General features: G+C 41.0%; 2 protein-coding genes across 2 annotated transcripts; both read right to left on the reverse strand.

Moving 5' to 3' along the window:
* Positions 1–366: 366 nt before the first annotated feature.
* Positions 367–5,569, reverse strand: b3gnt9 (UDP-GlcNAc:betaGal beta-1,3-N-acetylglucosaminyltransferase 9). Its single transcript, XM_071505799.1, has 7 exons — positions 5,376–5,569; positions 4,467–4,724; positions 4,216–4,335; positions 3,164–3,502; positions 2,344–2,585; positions 2,001–2,256; positions 367–1,909 (listed from the first exon to the last, which is right to left on the reverse strand). The coding sequence occupies exons 2-7, from the start codon at positions 4,572–4,574 to the stop codon at positions 1,565–1,567; spliced, it is 1,410 nt and encodes a 469-aa protein (XP_071361900.1). The 5' UTR covers positions 4,575–4,724; positions 5,376–5,569; the 3' UTR covers positions 367–1,564.
* Positions 5,570–6,903: 1,334 nt separating this feature from the next.
* bbs2 (Bardet-Biedl syndrome 2) lies at positions 6,904–15,788 on the reverse strand. The gene is made up of 18 exons (XM_071505791.1): positions 15,657–15,788; positions 14,985–15,119; positions 14,389–14,616; positions 14,103–14,228; positions 13,107–13,169; positions 12,825–12,902; positions 12,583–12,687; positions 12,253–12,339; positions 11,983–12,118; positions 11,492–11,631; positions 11,149–11,278; positions 10,883–11,054; positions 10,589–10,718; positions 10,292–10,411; positions 9,930–10,067; positions 9,364–9,476; positions 8,791–8,939; positions 6,904–8,113 (listed from the first exon to the last, which is right to left on the reverse strand). The coding sequence occupies exons 2-18, from the start codon at positions 15,099–15,101 to the stop codon at positions 8,007–8,009; spliced, it is 2,139 nt and encodes a 712-aa protein (XP_071361892.1). The 5' UTR covers positions 15,102–15,119; positions 15,657–15,788; the 3' UTR covers positions 6,904–8,006.
* Between the last annotated feature and the right edge of the window lie 1,248 nt (positions 15,789–17,036).

Raw genomic sequence — 17,036 nt, forward strand, 5'->3', positions numbered from 1 at the left:
ATGGGGTGGTTATACTTAATTAAAACTTGTCAAAATTTATTGGAATGTGGCGTTTTATATTTTGAATACTATAACTTTGTGTATTAAAAACATGTAAATTTATTCAGCATGTCCACTGAAAAAAAGGCAATAACAATACCACGTAGTGCAGAGAAAAGGATTAGGTTGACTGAAAGCTTTGCTCCAGCAAAATATTTATTGACAGTTTTTGATGATGGTTGTTGAGATGAGCGACTGCTGTGCATTCTCCAACAACTCCAATGCAACATTTGGACTTTCATGAAATCAAATGCTCACTGTTCATTGACATCTAAGTTCATTTTCTGTGTGTGCAACCAGGATATGAAAAAGTAATAAAAATGTGGATGTGAAAAAGATTGGGAGGTTTTTATTTCTTAATTTACACAACCTTGAAACCCAAGTTCATGCTGCAAATTTGACTTGACTTCAGCCAGAAGCCAGATCTCAGCATCTGTTTTATATTTCTAAGCATGGTAGAATTATATTATTATTATTATTATTATTAGTCACAAAGACAGAGATTGTCTTAAATTATTAAAGTTGAAATCTAAATCATTGCCTCAACAAATGAAGCTCTAACGGTGGATCATTTCATTTGTTAAATTCAGTGCCTTAGCTGTAACAGCCAGCCAGACCTTTTTTGCCACTGACAATGACCCTTAGACTTAGTGGCTAAAGTGATCCTCACTAAGATGATTAAACATAATCATCTGCATAAATGCATCTTACAGCATATTAAACACTTTGAAAGCAGAAGAGAGGAAAGAGTTTTAAAAACAGAATTACAGTATACAAATCATCATAATTATAGTAATAACTAGTGTTCACATGAAAGTACACATTCAGCAGAACATTCACCAGAGATTTTGCGCATGTGTGTGTACTGTGGTCCCAGCTGGTTTCCATTTAGGTTTCATTTGTTGTTCCTCCAGGGAACAGATAATGCGAACGTCCATATGCGTTTCTATCCAGCATATCAAGGAGAGTGGCGTCTCTGCAAATGAATCACATCAGGACACAAAAAAAAGTCTCTGCTGTCTTCCCAGTGCTTACAGCCATTTCCAGTATTGGGCAGTCCAATGAAAGTCAGACTATTAACATTGCTGTGGTCTCACACAAACAGATGCATTTAGACTTGGATGGGGTTAAACCAGCTAACCACATTTATGTTGTCCTCATTAAGGTGTCTCCGTGTTGTGTTACAAAACACGACACATTCGTAAGATTACACATTTGAAAGTCTAGAAAGATTCAACTCATCACACAGTCTTTGCAAATCAAACTCCTGCCCCATCTGAACACACAGATGGGGCTCTGATGGCAAAAGCCTACATTCTCTGTGGGATTCCTTACTGAGAAATCAAAAGCATATCTGCCAATTCATTTCCCCACGTTGATCTGCCAGCCTGGATAAATGCTTCTATGACTCAACTGTGCTTTTGAACACATCACGGTCCTTTCAAGTGGGCCACAGATCCCCCGCTACAACCACTTTGTACTCGCTAGGGCTCTTGCAGATCTCACTCAGCCCTGCAGAAGGTCACTAATGCGTGATAAATACCCGCTTCTCGCCGTAGTCCGTCTCTTCTCCCGCCTCCTCTTCCGTCCTCTCCCTCCACTTAAAGGGCCAGGATGTCAGGCTGGTCCTGTTGTGGCAGCTCAGTTTGGGGTCATGCAGGAGGTTCCACATAAGCCAGATCTGTGGGACACTGAGGCTGTGAACAACCATGAGTTCTTGGTAGAAACAGGGGTCGAATGTCTGAAGGTGGGGCGCTGCAGACGGTCGGGGGATTCCGAAGGTCCGAAAGCCTTGGTGACGTGATGGTTTGACGCCAATCAGCTGGAGGCACATTCCCAGAAACACATCGTCAATGGGGAACAACTCCACCTAGAGGTAGCAAAAAGATCATTGTAGATCAAAGAATTCTAAAAGTAGACTTATAAAAATGCCAAATCTTATTTTTCTAATTTTGAAGTACCTGTTGACATGCAGAGCTAAGTCTGCGAGCTGTGTGTCCCGACATGACAAACCCTCCTCCCCCAGCATAATTAGGGTACAAACCCCCTCCATACACAAACTCTGGCACAAAGTACTTAGAACTGCGCCGGCGAATCGGTTTAGCATTGATAATAATGTCACCGACAAACAGATCCTCGTCTGGCTTTTGACCTTGCAACATCTCTAATATGTTCTCCACATTCACATAAACATCAGCATCGCCCTTGAAGATGAACCTGTATGACAAAAGAAAACAGAGAACGCATCAGGTATGAGCTGCAGGCTCAGAATCAGATAAACTCTTGATTCGGTGCAACACTGACTTGACATGAGGACAGCTGCTGTTAACCCATTTCAGAAAATGTGTTTCCTTCAGCGTCAGGTTGAAGAAAGTGTCTTCAAAGTCCCAAAGCAGGATGTCCCGAAAGGTTTGACTCTCGTAGGCCAGGAGCCGATCCCACAGAGGAAGAGCAGTCCGATTCCTGGGAACCCCCAGCAGGAAAACCGTACGAATGGACACACCATTTTGGAAGCGTCCTTCCTTACCCCATGTCCGACGTACCACCTAAAAAAAAAAACAAGTGTGGGGAGAAAGGTAGAAGAAAGTGAGTAATAAAAAATTAGCTTGTTTTTTCCCCACTTGGAGGCAGCATGTTAGCCAACAATTAATTACATATTGAGCATACATGTAGCAATAATAGCATTCATTTGAAATTGTGCTTGTGTGGTGGGCAGGCAGTGTACAGAGGCTTTATCTGAACCTTTCCACTGAAAACAGCTGCCTGCTGTGACCATAAACAACGCTAAGATAGTGGTGGGAGCGAGACAAAAAGAATAAGGCCGGGGCTGAACAACAAAAACAATGAGCTTAAAGATGCTAAATGTAATTGGCTCTGTAAAACTGAAGGGAACTGCAGCGTTGTGTGATAATTGATGTGTCAGCTTGTCACTGCAGGGAATTCCTTTCACAATACATGCGGTCATTTGATCCATTGTTAATATCAAAATAGTGATGATGGCAGCTTTAAACGTGTAATTATGCAAACAAATACAGCCTAAATTCTGTACTCACTCATAACTAATATATAACACATCATATATACATAATTATTTGCAATGGCACACATACTTGGCATAATTTACCTGACGTTTATCAAAATCTGCGGCGATAGATTTCACTGCGATAAGCATATAGGGTGCAGTAATAGAGCCTTCCTCTGCTCCTCTGATGTGACATTTCTCCGGCTGGTCTATGAGCAGCTTAAAGTTTCTGTTGTCCTTTTCTCTCAAGTAACCCTCAAAGTCAAATGGTGGCATTGTGGGAAGGAGATTGCCAGCAGCCTTGGTCGGCACAACATTCTTCTGTCGCGACTTGGATCTCCCCTTAGATTTGACCTGAGGTTTGGACTTTGCCTGAGGAGGTTTTGATTTGGACTGAGGATTACAGGCAGGCAGCTGTGGCTCTGAAGGGCTGGATGGGAACTGAGTGGGATAAATTAATTAAGACAGAAGACAGAGGATATTAATTATAACAAGTAAATGTCATCTTAATGGGCGTAAAATAAAGTTATCGACTTGTGTTCAAACATGCTGCTTCATGTCTATCTCTTCCTGGTTCATAATAAATTGGGCTGGGCCCTCTGTGAATCAGTACAGATGGGCATTCACACACACACACACACACACACACACACACACACACACATACACAACACCATACACTGATATTCATACAGCACATACTGTACAGTGTCCTGCTCCTGATTGTGCACTTTAGCCCTGCAGACAACAGTATGTGAAAATACTGTCTCTCTATGGGAAGTGAGCTTCCCTAATCTTATGAATGGGGACCCCCATTAACATATTTACTAACATATGATGATCTTGTTGCAACATCTTCGGATCACATGCAGTCCTAGTCCATTATTCCTTTATCAGTCCTTACTGTCTTCACCAACTCCCACTGCAACTCCTATAGTAACTATGTGTTCTTATCAGTTCATACTTAAATCTTTTGGTCCTACTACAGTCTTGTGATGCTTGTTGAATTTGTCTTAAAGCCTGGCTGTGCTATCAGCAGGAGGCCTTGCAAGGAAACTTTTTTTTTTTTTTATGTCTTTTTTTAATATTGACTTCTTGCGGATCCACGTTTCAACTGGTTTACCTACATACAAACACACAAACATGAATCATACCTCTGGAGACTCCTGGCCCACTTTGGCCCCACTGGTTGCCAGCAGTGTCCGACTGGAGCTGGTTGAGCCGTGGATCTCCAGCTTCCACACAGGTCTGTCCCACCCAGAGGAGAGCACGACCTGGAAACATGGGAAGGGTGAGGAGGGGCATGGTAAGTGAAAGAGGTTTCATTGTGTCATAAAGAAATCATGAAACAAAAAAAACTTGAGTTTGATACAGATTCTGCGCTTTTGATGAGTTCCACCTTTACCTGGCGAGCATAGAGCAGCAGACAGAACAGAACCAGCAGCAGCATCGTGCACATCACATCTCCCTTCACGTGGAGAATCCTCCTCATCATCACCATCTTACGCAGCATCTTCTAAGGACACTGACCTCAGTGAAGTATTGCATAGGAATGCGTTGGAAAGGGGCCACTACAGTTCATACTGCCCTTTGTGCATATCACTCATATGTCTGGATGTATGTCCATTGTCTCTGTCTCCATCCTCCCCTTCTTCTCAGGTACCTGCACAACAGCAACAACAAAAGCAACAGTCGGGGATCGAACTAGGACAAAGGTGCAAAGAAAAGCTGTCTGATTGTGAAGGTCTTGCTCATCTTGTCTAATGCAGTAAAATCGTCTCTTGTGACATAAATCAAACCAGCAGACTCCTTGAAATCTCTTTGACTTGTAGACACAGCCACTCATCTTTTTTTTTTTTTTTTTTAAATTTGATCACTGTGATCATATGCTTCCCAGTTCCTTACAAGATGTAAAGGCATGAACAATATTTTTTTTTTTATTAGTTATTATCAGCAGTCACTCATGTGTGACCCAAACTTCCCCATGGATGAATTACCCCGCTGAGGAGGGGGAGTGTCTGTGTCTTATGTAAGTGAACAGGAGGGCACCAGCTATTTCAAAGAACACTGTGTCCCAACAATTCATGTCACTTAGCGTGAACATCACTGAACGGCGCTGATGATACAGAAAATCCAGCTGTTTACGTGGGGGACTGTAATTCCGCACGAGCCGGGCCTGATGTTTTCCACAAACTGCTGCATGAAGGAAAGATTTAAGTGCTGCACGTTTTACCTGATGAACCGCGAGTCTGTCCGCTTTCATGATCCTAGAGTTCATGAAACGTTTTCCTGATTTGAGTCATTAAAAACTTACCAGACGGAGGCGGAGGAGGAGGTCAAACTGAAAACATCTGTGCTGCGCAGGGCTCCTCGCTGCTCTCTGCGCTAAAACAACTAACACGCTGAAGTAAACTCACTTTCAGACTCTTCAGATGGGAAAGACCCGGTGTGAAGAGAGAAGAGCGTAATCATGAGTGTTTGTCCGTGAAGGAGGACCGAGGAGAAATCACACTCTTAAATCCCTGGATGTCTTTACGAGCGGCTGCGCTCATGTTGCCTTAACGTACTGTCGGAAATACCGCGACCGCAAGTTGTCTGGGTGGGAGACGGGAAACATGTGAGCATAGCCTCCACCTGGGTAGGCTGGGTTAATCTTTGGATGAAATCAACTACTGACTGAATTCTTGCACCTCTCATCTTTCCAGTACCTGCACCAAAGACAAATTCATCACCAAACATCAAACGTCCACACTTGGAAAGGCTAATTCATGAGACAGTGCCCAGAGGTAGGAGTCCACTAGAGGTGCTTGAAAGCAGCATCTTCATTTTTTATTTTTTTATTTTTTTAACTTGACCACGTGATTTAAACTGGAGCTGACCAAGCCAGATGCCAACACAGCAACTGGGGAGGACAGAAAAGGAAGAAAGAAAAAAAGAGGGATAAATAAAAAAGAAAAAAAAAGTGTGGAGTAAACCTCATAACATGACTCATGACTTTGCCTTGTTTGTTCCTCCGAGGGATTCGGAGATCAGGTCCAGCTAGTGTGTCCTTTGAGGTGGCACAGATTATGGGCCCTGCTCAATGACACATGTGAAGGAAAGAAAAGAAAGAGAAGTGAGAAAACACGAAGAAATCAAACGTGACAGAACGGTGAAGAGGAAGACGAAAGAGAAGTGACATGAGATGATGAAGATTAGAAGACAAGTCCAGAAGTGAGCTGGGGAGGGGGAGACTGTGCACGAGCTTTCCCTGGCTTTACTGCGCTGCAAGCAGAAAACATATTGAATTATGAATACATTTAAACATAGCATGCACTATCTCTCTGAGCAATACAGACACAAGCAGAGATGGGTCCAAAAGTCTGAGACCACTTAGTGTGGTCATCAAAGGCTTTTAAAATACAAAAGTGACTAGTGACCCAGTGACTGAAAAGCCTATGAATTAGTGATGAAGTGTCCTTGAGCAAAGCACTAAACCCTCAACTGCTGCAGTCGAGGTGCTCAGTGGCTTTAAGGATAAAGCAGCTTTCAGTAGTGAGTAACAACAACATTTGAAACCACTTTCCAAGTGTCTCCAATGTCTCTGTGGACACTTGGGTCTATGTTTGCTCAAATTACAGATGTTACATGTGTTCTTCGGTTTGAAAGAGACACTCAGACCATTAGACGAAAGAAGAAAGCCAGGACGAGGAAAAGAGACTAAAACGTTTGGCTGCCTCACTGTTTTTATAAACGCTAATTCCAGTTTCCATATTCAAATCCAGCCAGAGGTACGTGCAGAGCAAACAGCGCAGCAAATCAGCTGAGCTTGTCACGCTGCAACAAAGTCAACAGTTGCACTAACTTTTAAAACATAAGTTAATTTAATAATAATTTCTGCCACAAACACAACATTACATTTACAATCTCTGTGTACAATCTACACAAGGTAAACAAGTTAAACACACAACACTGGTCCTCTGTGACATTCCTTAACTTAAAACAGGTTTCTTTCTTTGGCTACAAACACCACGCAAACACACAACAGCTGGGAGCAGAGACCTGAGTGTGAGTGAGCTGTCTCACAGAGCTGTCAGCGCCACCGATGATTTTAATGATAGGAGGAAGCTTCTCTGTCTCGCTCCAGCTGTGCTCTCTCTAAACATCACTGTGTCAGCTGAATTAAACAGTCTGGGTACTGGTCCAGCACAGAGTCATTTTCTTTGTGAAAACAGATGGTCGGGATGACTCTTCTGAAGCTCAGACATTTCTTAGACAACCTGGGCCGCCTGCAGTACAGTCAATGAACGTGCTTAACTCTTTCTTTATGAACTGTTGATGCTCTCAGACAGTATATCTGAATGTATAATTGCTGAAAAAAATCTTTGTTTTGCAGTAATTTCTGGACAGCAGCAATATGCGGAACCTTTTAGATCAGTGAATTACAATTAGTTATTCTAAAGCATCATTGTACTCGGACTACCAGCTCCATTGCTTTTTAGTAACGGTTTGGTCAAAGTCTCCCTTTCCTGTTTTGGTCCAGCTGAACTCTCTAAACAGTTGTGTCACTCCTACACTAACTTTGACTCTTGTCTAGCTAAGGTGGACTGCACAAAATCAGCTCCTCTAAGCAGCCACAGAGCAGCACTGAGATGTTTGACATTTTTACCAGTGCTCTTAGCCTGTGGTCAGCATTTTTCAGGTTCCAAGGAGCTGGTGCCAATGTTGCTGCCAGGCTGTTGCTTAAAATTAAGTCATGGAAAAAGACGGATTAAGGCTACAACAGTGTCCCCATACCAGAGTCCTAGTGTCTTCTGCTTATAAGTCCACACATATTTCTTGGCCCAGACTCCACCTTGCTGGTGCCAAGCTTGAAACAGATATGGTACGCATCAGTTGTGCTTATGAGCATTCCTCTCTGTTTCAATCTATTGGTCCATTCCTGCGTCCCTCCCTCCTTCCACCCTCAGGAGGATGCAGTGCCAGCTCTCATGATCCTGAAGAGTGAGTTGATGTTATTGCTTTTGATGGCATCTCGGCAGGCAGAGATCACTTGGTTCTTGGGCTTTCCCACTGACGAGAAGGATGAACAGAGATGGTGAGAGAAATTTCAGGAGGAGACAGACAGGTTTGCAGATGTAACAACACTTATATTTTAAATAAATTTTAAGCTTCAAAGCTCTGCTCGTTTCCATTTGTTGCTCAAATCAGTATTAATATGCCTGGTTTTTTTTTCTTACGGTTTACTCTAAATTCTTTGTTTTTATTGTTGAACACATATTATTAGTGGGCGTTTTGTTTTCTTTTATCACTGCCACAGACAAAACAGTCACCACTGTTTTAACAGCTAAATGTCTCCCAGCTGAACCCCGACGTATGTCAGTGGATGTTCACAGCCAGTTTATGTTTTGAGGCAAAATGTTTTTAACCAAAGTTGTGCCAGTTACAGTTCAGAGCCAGATCTGGAGAATATGACATGCAAAAACATCATGAGTGTTGTTTCCTGTTAAAACTCTCTTCATTCTTAACTAATGCACTGCATGTTGTGCGCTGCCAGAAATAGCCACAGAAGAGAAAAAGGCTTCTAGGGTGTATTTCCAGCCAAACTCAAATATGATGTAAAACATTAAACTAACTAAAACAGATGTTGCACACAAGGTTAATTATATGTTTGAAATAAACATAATTAACCAGACTTCTTTGTGTAATGTGACTGGACATACACACATCACTCCCACACACTGGCCTACCTCGGAGTCTACCAGCCCGCTGTATGGCCTGGTTGACAGACTTGAGGCAGGCCAGTAGGGCGTTGTGGTTGTTAGAGCGAATCTTATACTCGTTGATGAGATCCCTGTTTAGATCATACAGCTCTCTGTAACGCTTCTTCATAGTTATCCTACAGGATGCAGAGAAAAAGAGAAGATGTGAGAAAGAGAGATGGTCAAAAAGACAATAAAACTGATTAAGAAACAAACCCGTTTTTTTCTGTTTACCTCTGCAAAAAAACTCGTACCAGTGTTCTAAATCTATGGTGAAATATACTGTTTATGTTTTTAATGTTTTTGATGCAAACACTATTTGGATTCAGAAGTCACTGGTTAGTCTGCAAGTGGCTCAGCAGAATGTAGCCAACACAACTGTTACTCAGTACATATGAGTACAGTTTTTCTACCATGACATGTCAACATGTCTGCTGAAAAGGTCTATGACAGAGAGTTTAAAGTATTGTCCATGTGTTGCCTATGCCTATGCAGGGATCATGAATGAGCCCAGTTTAATCTACTATCACTGAATGAAGTTGTACTGTTGTGGTAACTCACATTTCACCCATAAGGCGAGCATCCTCTGCTTGCACCAGCATGTTCCTGATGTAGTTGGAGTGGTCGGCCATGGCTGCAGTTAACTTCTGATGGACAGAGTGGAACTCATCCACCTAGCATACAGATATTTAAGACCCAACATTAATACACCACAGAAGCAAAAGCATGTTCCTGGTGTACTTTACAAACAGGTCATGGCTGAGATGCATTCATGGTAGACTAAACAGAGCTGATGCATGTAATAGAGACACTTCAGCAGGTGCTGATGTCACAACAGCATTTGATTAAACTATGTTAGGCAGTTGGGTAGTAAAGGGGCAAAAACATGATATTCAACTCCTTTATATACAACACAAACTAGATGCTCTATGTTCTCCTGTTTTACAAATAAAGAATGAATCTTTCATCTGCAAACTTGACTTCTCTCAGCCTTTTTATACAAGATGCCGTTATAGTCATAACAACCATTCTATAGGTAAAGATGAACAGAAGTGTCCAAGAGTTTTAGTGGAATAAGCAGCATAAAATGTCTGACAGAATAGACTTAAATCCAAATAAAGCCAAACCTCAGTGAGTGTAGTTCTTAGCTCCTCAAAGTATCCAGGGAAGTCTGCTTCTGCTGACAGGTCTTCTATTGCCAGGAAGGAAGCCAGTGATTGGACCAGATCTCCTGCCAGGTCAATGTCATCAGTTCTCAGAGTGATCTGATTGGACAAATTAGAAATCAATTATGTAACTGAGTAATTTTATTTGATTAACTGCCATGAAGGATTGTAAGTTATCAGGAAAGTGCAAGTAATAGACAAATTAATGCAAGACGAGTTGAATCCTTTGATGATTATGGAATTCATTACTCTCAAATGACCAGACAAATTTCTGTATGATAAACTACTGTGAGTTTGTATCTACAAACTGTGTTTGTGTGTACCTGTCCATTGCTGGCCATGCTGATGGACAATAGTCCCCCTCCTCTTAGTGAGTTAAAGGTGACATCAGGACTCTCCACTCCCTCTGGAAGCAGGAAGTTCTGATTCAGCCACATCACCACCTACATTCACACACAGGGAGATGTGTGTAAAGAATTACATATATTAATCAAGAGAGATCGGATTAGGTTTAAGTGAAAAATCATATCTTGGCAAGTTGTTGCCTTCAACGTAGCATAGCACTGATCAGAATCACTCTATTGTTCTCTGTGTCCCAGAGAGACACTTTGACAGCCTACCCGCTGTGGTCGGTCACTGATGCTGAAGGTGACTGTTCCAGTGGGCGGAGCAACTGAGGAGTCAAAGCTGATGTCATACATGGAGAAACGAGGCAGCTGACGAGTGATTTCAAACACATGGAACTGTGTGCTGGAGAAGACAAAAAGAATGAGGTGCAGCAGAGACAAACTAGTGGTGTTAATTACATAGGAAGAAAATGAATCAGCTTTCTGAATCTGCATGTGTAAGGCACCATGAATTCATGAAAAAATTCCATTACTGTAATGGTATAGCAGCCCTGGCACACGTCGTACCTAGTTTTCCCTCCAACAAAGGCTTTAATGTGCAGATCCACTGGTATATCTTTTGGTGGGACGATGGGGACTCGGATACAGCCTGACAGGTTCTGGGCACTGGGATGGACAACGTGGCTCTCACCCTCAAATATTCCCTCTGCAAAGATGAGCACTGCGCGGATAATTGTTTCTGTACAGGATAAAGCAGAGATTCAAGGATCATTAGTATTTATTCAGTCCTTGACAGGCTTAAAATTCTCAGCTCAACTGCTACAAAACTCTACCGTTTGGTGTTGAAATGTTGAGCTCTACGTGAGCCTTCTGGGCCTCTGTAGCAGGTCTCACTGACAGTGCTGTCTGGAGCTGGGTGTTGGCTGGTATTACACCCATCCCACTGTTTGTCTCTGACACACCCTGAAATATGACAGTTTGTGTGAATGTTAACATTTAAAACAATATCAAGCTTAATGTCAATTATGAATCCTGTGACGATCCATATGAAGTCTACTGTCTCTGAAGCAAACAGGGATATGGAAAAAAAAAAAAGTTATCACACCTCAGAAAAAAAACAGCTGGATGGAGGAAAAGCAGAGAGCATAATATGTATATACACATAAATATGTGTACCTTGGCATTCTCCTCATAATTCCGTAGCTCAAGCAGCAGATTCTGTCTGCGTTGGCTTAGCTCTCTAATGAGGTCCTGTTCAGCACTGGAGTCCATGAGATTTCCTCTTAGGTCTTTACCAGCTGGCAGGTAACCACGGACTACAGGATACACACATTGACAACAATGATAACATCCTATTCTAAGCTCAAACAGCCATTCTCCCCTATTATGTCTAATGTCTAATGTGCATTCTATGTCTGAATTACGCTCAAACTACAGGTGAAGCTGACATAAACATGAACTGCATAAGGCTGCAACATAACATAATGTGAAATTGAGGGGGTCTGATTACTTTCTGGATGCACTGTATTCAATATAATTATTAACAGTATTAATTATAAATAAATGTCTTATATATAATAACCACAAAAACATAAATGCATTTGTCCTAGAATGCATTTGATGGCCCCTACTGAACCAGTTTCAACATGTCGTCTCATACAACATACCCTCTCCCTCTATGGAGGTGCAGATCAGTTGCTTCTGTCCATCCAACCTGTAGTCTCCCTCCACCACTCCTGCCACAGAAGAGGAGAGGTTGTCTTTGAAAATGACCTCGCCTGTGCGGTCGCTACGAGCATCAATCTGGAACAAAACAGGAGAGTGATCACTAGATGAACTCTAGCAGGAAAGATTGCAGAAATGAATCAATTGTTGTGTCCAAAAAAATGTATGAGAGTTTGTTCCTGGACACCAGGCCTGCTGAGTTGTGTGCTGACCTTTCCATTCGACCATCCAGTGATAAGCTCCACAACCCCATCAGCATTCAGGTCAAAGGCATGGATGCTCATTGCATGATTCTTGGACTGGGTGGAGAGAAAAAACACCTTATTAAATAGGAAATGGAAAAATCAGATAACTGTATGATAATAAATAGAAGGGAGGGACACAGATATAGAACACACAGACCTACGGATTTCAGTATGAAAAGTAAAAAAAAATGTTACACATATAGTGTAAACCAAATGTCAGATTAGAGTTGGATTTACTGGTGTTTATCCTTACTGTCTAAAAAGGCTAGCCCTTCTTGTTCAAAAATACATTATCACCTTGATCCTCCAGTAACGTGCGGTGCGGTCATAGACTCCAACAGTGCCATTAGCCAGAGCATAGCCAAACCTGCAGCCATGCATATGGCACAATGATGTTACTGTCTGTATGAAGAGGGACAGAGTGAATTTTTCTATTACTGCCTGCTGTGCAAAACACACTTTAACATACACAACATGTTTTTTTTTGTTTTTTTCACTCAACAAGCTTGGAACAAGTGCAATAGTTTGCAGCCATTTACCTCATTTTCAGTCATCTCAGACACAAGCTCATCCTCTTTGAACACCCTGATGTCAAAGTCCTCAGATCCTACAAGGAGCTATAAGCACAATGCACAATCTGATCACATCTTTTTAATTGACAAATTACCATATTAATATGAATGAATCTGTCATTTAACTCATATATACAGTTTTGACAGAACTATTAACGGTGATAGTAGAAAAACAACCAACAAAACTTGCTGCAATCAAACTGCAGACTCAGTGGCCACGCAGCATGTCTCTAGCAGGTCAGGACTTACCTCATTTTTGCCATCTCCAGTGAAGTCACAGAGCACTAGAGATCTGACATTATCTCCAGTTACCTAAGAACAAGATACTTCATCATTACACCTCAGAGAAATGATGATCAAAAAAGATAACAATCTTTGACAGGACTTAAAAGAAATCACAGCATACTTATTTTATTTACTAATGTAAGATGAATTTGCTTAATAAAACAAAATGGATATCATGAATCTGTCCCATGTGTGGCTTGCAAATGGTTTAATGAACAGAAATATAATGCACGAAAAAGTGCTAATGACAATCAAAGTAGTAAGAAAAGATCTGTTACTAGCATGATTAATAATGAAATAATTAACTCCTATGACTAAATCTTTCATATGTGACTAAATGCTTCAGACATTCAGTTTCAGAAATCTTTCTTCACTTTTATGTCACACCATGAAGACTGATGGAATAGTACTTGTGAATGATTTCAATGTACATTTAGTCCTAAATTCAGATGTTAACCCCCCTTCAAGTGTGACAGAACTTCGTTGAGCTAATCCTGATGATTTATCTTTCTCAGTTGCATCGTGGATTGTTATGCTACATTGTCACTTTTGGCGTAAAATAATGTGTCTACTGTAGCACTGTGGCTCCAGTGCCTTCCATTAATCAGTGCATACACACAGACATAACAAACACACGTAGTGACATCAGGAAGAGTGAACCATTAGTGTTAACAAAGTAATATCTATTTTATCAGTGATATCTCATATGAAACTGAGAGCATAATGTCTTTTCAGTTGACTAATTCCTCATTCTCTCCATTTGTGGACAGGTCAAATCAGTGTGTGGCTTTTTAATGGAGAATTTCATGCTCTCAAGTAGTTATGTTGAATAATTATACTTTCAGTTGTGTTCTACCCAACCTATATCTGAATATAAATTGATCAGTACTACCTGATGAAATATGCATGTAAGACAGCCTTAATTCTAGTCTGACTTTAAAGTGTTATCTTAGTCCTTACTGTCCAAAAGTGGTCGGTGCCCTCATAGTCGAAGCCTTGCAAGGCACAATTCCCTCCAATGATGGCAAGAGGAGAAGCAATGTCCCCAAGTTTCCCCAACACAATGGCATTGGCTCCATCCGTCACCTACACCCACAAACAGCAGAAATGGAAACAAGGTGTTTGAAGCCAAAAAGGCTCATACTTACTTACGCAAAGCATTGCAAATGTAACCAATTTCTGTTTTTTATTTAAACAGTGTCAAACCAGAGTTAGCTTTTCCCCTGTTCTTCCCAACTCCCCTCACCTCTCTGTAGAATACATCAGCATTGTCATGAACATCATAGGCCAGCAGGTTGGTTTGGGATCCCACTAACAATGTGTCCCCAGTGGTGTTTGGTCCCAGCTTTCCTGCGGTCAGACAAGTGACTGCCTGGTTGATGTTGAGCAGTGAGATGTCAGAGTCCTGGGTGCTCTGACTCAGACGGTGGGCCACAGGTCTCTGTCCACGAGCATGAGGGTTGTGGATAAAAACCTTTTAAAGAGAAAGAGACGAGAATTAAGGGCATGAGATTAAGATATATTATGTATGAAGTATAGTAACTACTAAAGGAAAAATGCTATTTGTTGTAGTTCAGAGTTAATAAGTGTTGTAATGAGTGTGTCTAGAAGAGATGTGGGGAAGTAGAGTGGGGGACTTCAAAAGAACGTGAAAGTAAAAATTCAGAATATGATCATTTTTGCTATGTTATGACAAGCCCACAAAAGCAAGCATGGGATTTGTAGTTAAAATAAAGAATGATCATGTCTTCAGTCAGCAACCATGCTAGGCCATCTAGTTTTTGGTCTTTTTGTAATTATCAAAGTTATGGTAAAACTGTGAAAATTTTAATTTGATCTCACCTTTCCAGCCTGTGTGGCTGCAGTAAGGCATGGGTGGACTCCATCAAACTTCCCAATAGTCACCATGCGAGGGTTAATCTTGTGGTTCAGCTTCAGAGTGAATATGGGGACCAACATGGTGCCTACTGTATATCCCTGACCAGCAGACACACAGCGACAGACAGCATGAGGTAATTCATTATTTGAGGTCTTCTAAGATAGCAGTTTAAAGACTTGCAAATCAAGTGCATTGGCAAAGAAGGCTGCCACGCATATAACCAAGTGACAATGCGTGATTTTGCAACACTAATGTCATTACAGGCTTTACCTCAGACATCCAGTGGTGAGTTCTGTTGCCTAGCAACAAAGAGTGGCAAGCTAAAGCTTTTCATCTGGCTAATCTCCCTGTCGTTTACTGAACAAGAACACCAATTGTACAACAAAAAGACATCACGCATGACTCTTTCACATATCGTAAACTCTGTATCAATACCAACTATGATATTAATTGTTTGAAAGAATTAAAATCGCCTATGTTTTACTTAATTGCCAGGCAAGCCTAGCTTAACTCGATAACGTTAGCGTCGCTGGGCTCCGTGTTGCCGGAAACTACTCCAAACTACCGACGAGAGTAAAAAAAACAAGATCACTGTTTTTTTCGAAAACCACACCAATTTGTGAAAACAATCTCACCTGGTCCCCTCCTCAGCTGCAAATATCAGATTCTGTTTAAACGAGTTGGCCAGCTAATGAGCTAGCTAGGCACCACGACAACGTTAGCAAGAGATCACAGTTGATTCGCTACCAGCAACATCTTCCTGTCTGCTGTTTTCAAAATAAAAGGATCTGCTTAACTTTTTGCAGAGGACTTAGGGAGAGCAGAGGAGAAATGTAGGCTTTCCATTTTGGGAGAAAAGAATTTCACACCTTCATTTATTACTGTAGTTCAGATCTAGATTCAACATGTGAATCAAGTTATCAGTTTGTAAAATGTGATGCATTGTTAGCATAGATTGCAAATAAAAAGATTGTTACAGGTTAATCTACTCAGCCTTACATAAAGTAACCATGGATGTAGCCATGAAAGGAACTAAATTTTGCTCAATCTTGACATTAAATCTGTTTTCCGGTTATTTAGTATTGCACTTCCTTATAGTTTAGATTCTCATCCAAATAAATTCACAAGTCAAAAAACAAACGCCATTTTTTTATATAATTATTTGTCCAAAAATATATTTTAACTCCAGTTTAACTTTAAAGATTACATTTTGCAGTTCCTACCTGACCCATTAAACTACAACAAATTAAACAAACAAAATGAACCATTGTTTAAACTACAAGGACAGAATAGGCAGCGGTATTACACTTCTCCCCACATTAAGTTTCGTTTGAATGAGTTGAAACTCCTTTTAGTGATTAAGTCTGTCTAGTTAAAATTGTAAAAGGATTATTATACCCATTTTTTTCCTTTTTCATTTATTTCCTGTGCAGATTAGCAAACTGACATTTGTATATTTATTACATTAGTATGAAGTAATAAACGGGCAGTCTCAGTATTTACAGATTTAAAGACAAATTAACTCTGCTGTGGCCCTCTCTTGTCCTAAGCCTTGGCATTACACTCCACTCAGCCAGCTCATTAGCTTGTTTGGAAATGGTTTGGCAACTTTTGTGAACACTGTTTATTATTTTGTCGCTCGCATCAAATTGCATCACTTCATCCTACGAATGAAACAAACAAAAGTGGGAATCACAGAAACTACAGAGAAAAAAAGAGGAGCTTCGCTGGTGGTATATCTGAATTTGAGATACCTTCGATTAATACAGGTGAAACCGCACTCCTTACTGTTTCGTGTGACATCACAACTTTAAAACAAAGTGAAGAAAACTATTGATTGTTTTTTCATCAAGAAATAAGCTGCAGTGTCCAGGAAACCTAAGCCCTGAAAGGCTCAGCTTAGACCCAACATCATCTAGGTAATCACTCCACCACCTGCCTCCCCAGTTCTCATTAAGATGTCCCCAAGCACTGCCCACAACAATAGGGTGAATAATAACATTTCCCTATATGAA

Source organism: Trachinotus anak, unplaced genomic scaffold, assembly GCF_046630095.1.
Source record: "Trachinotus anak isolate AG129_WGS33_773 ecotype Australia unplaced genomic scaffold, CSIRO_AGI_Tana_v1 ptg000002l, whole genome shotgun sequence".
Classification (NCBI taxonomy): Eukaryota; Metazoa; Chordata; class Actinopteri; order Carangiformes; family Carangidae; genus Trachinotus; species Trachinotus anak.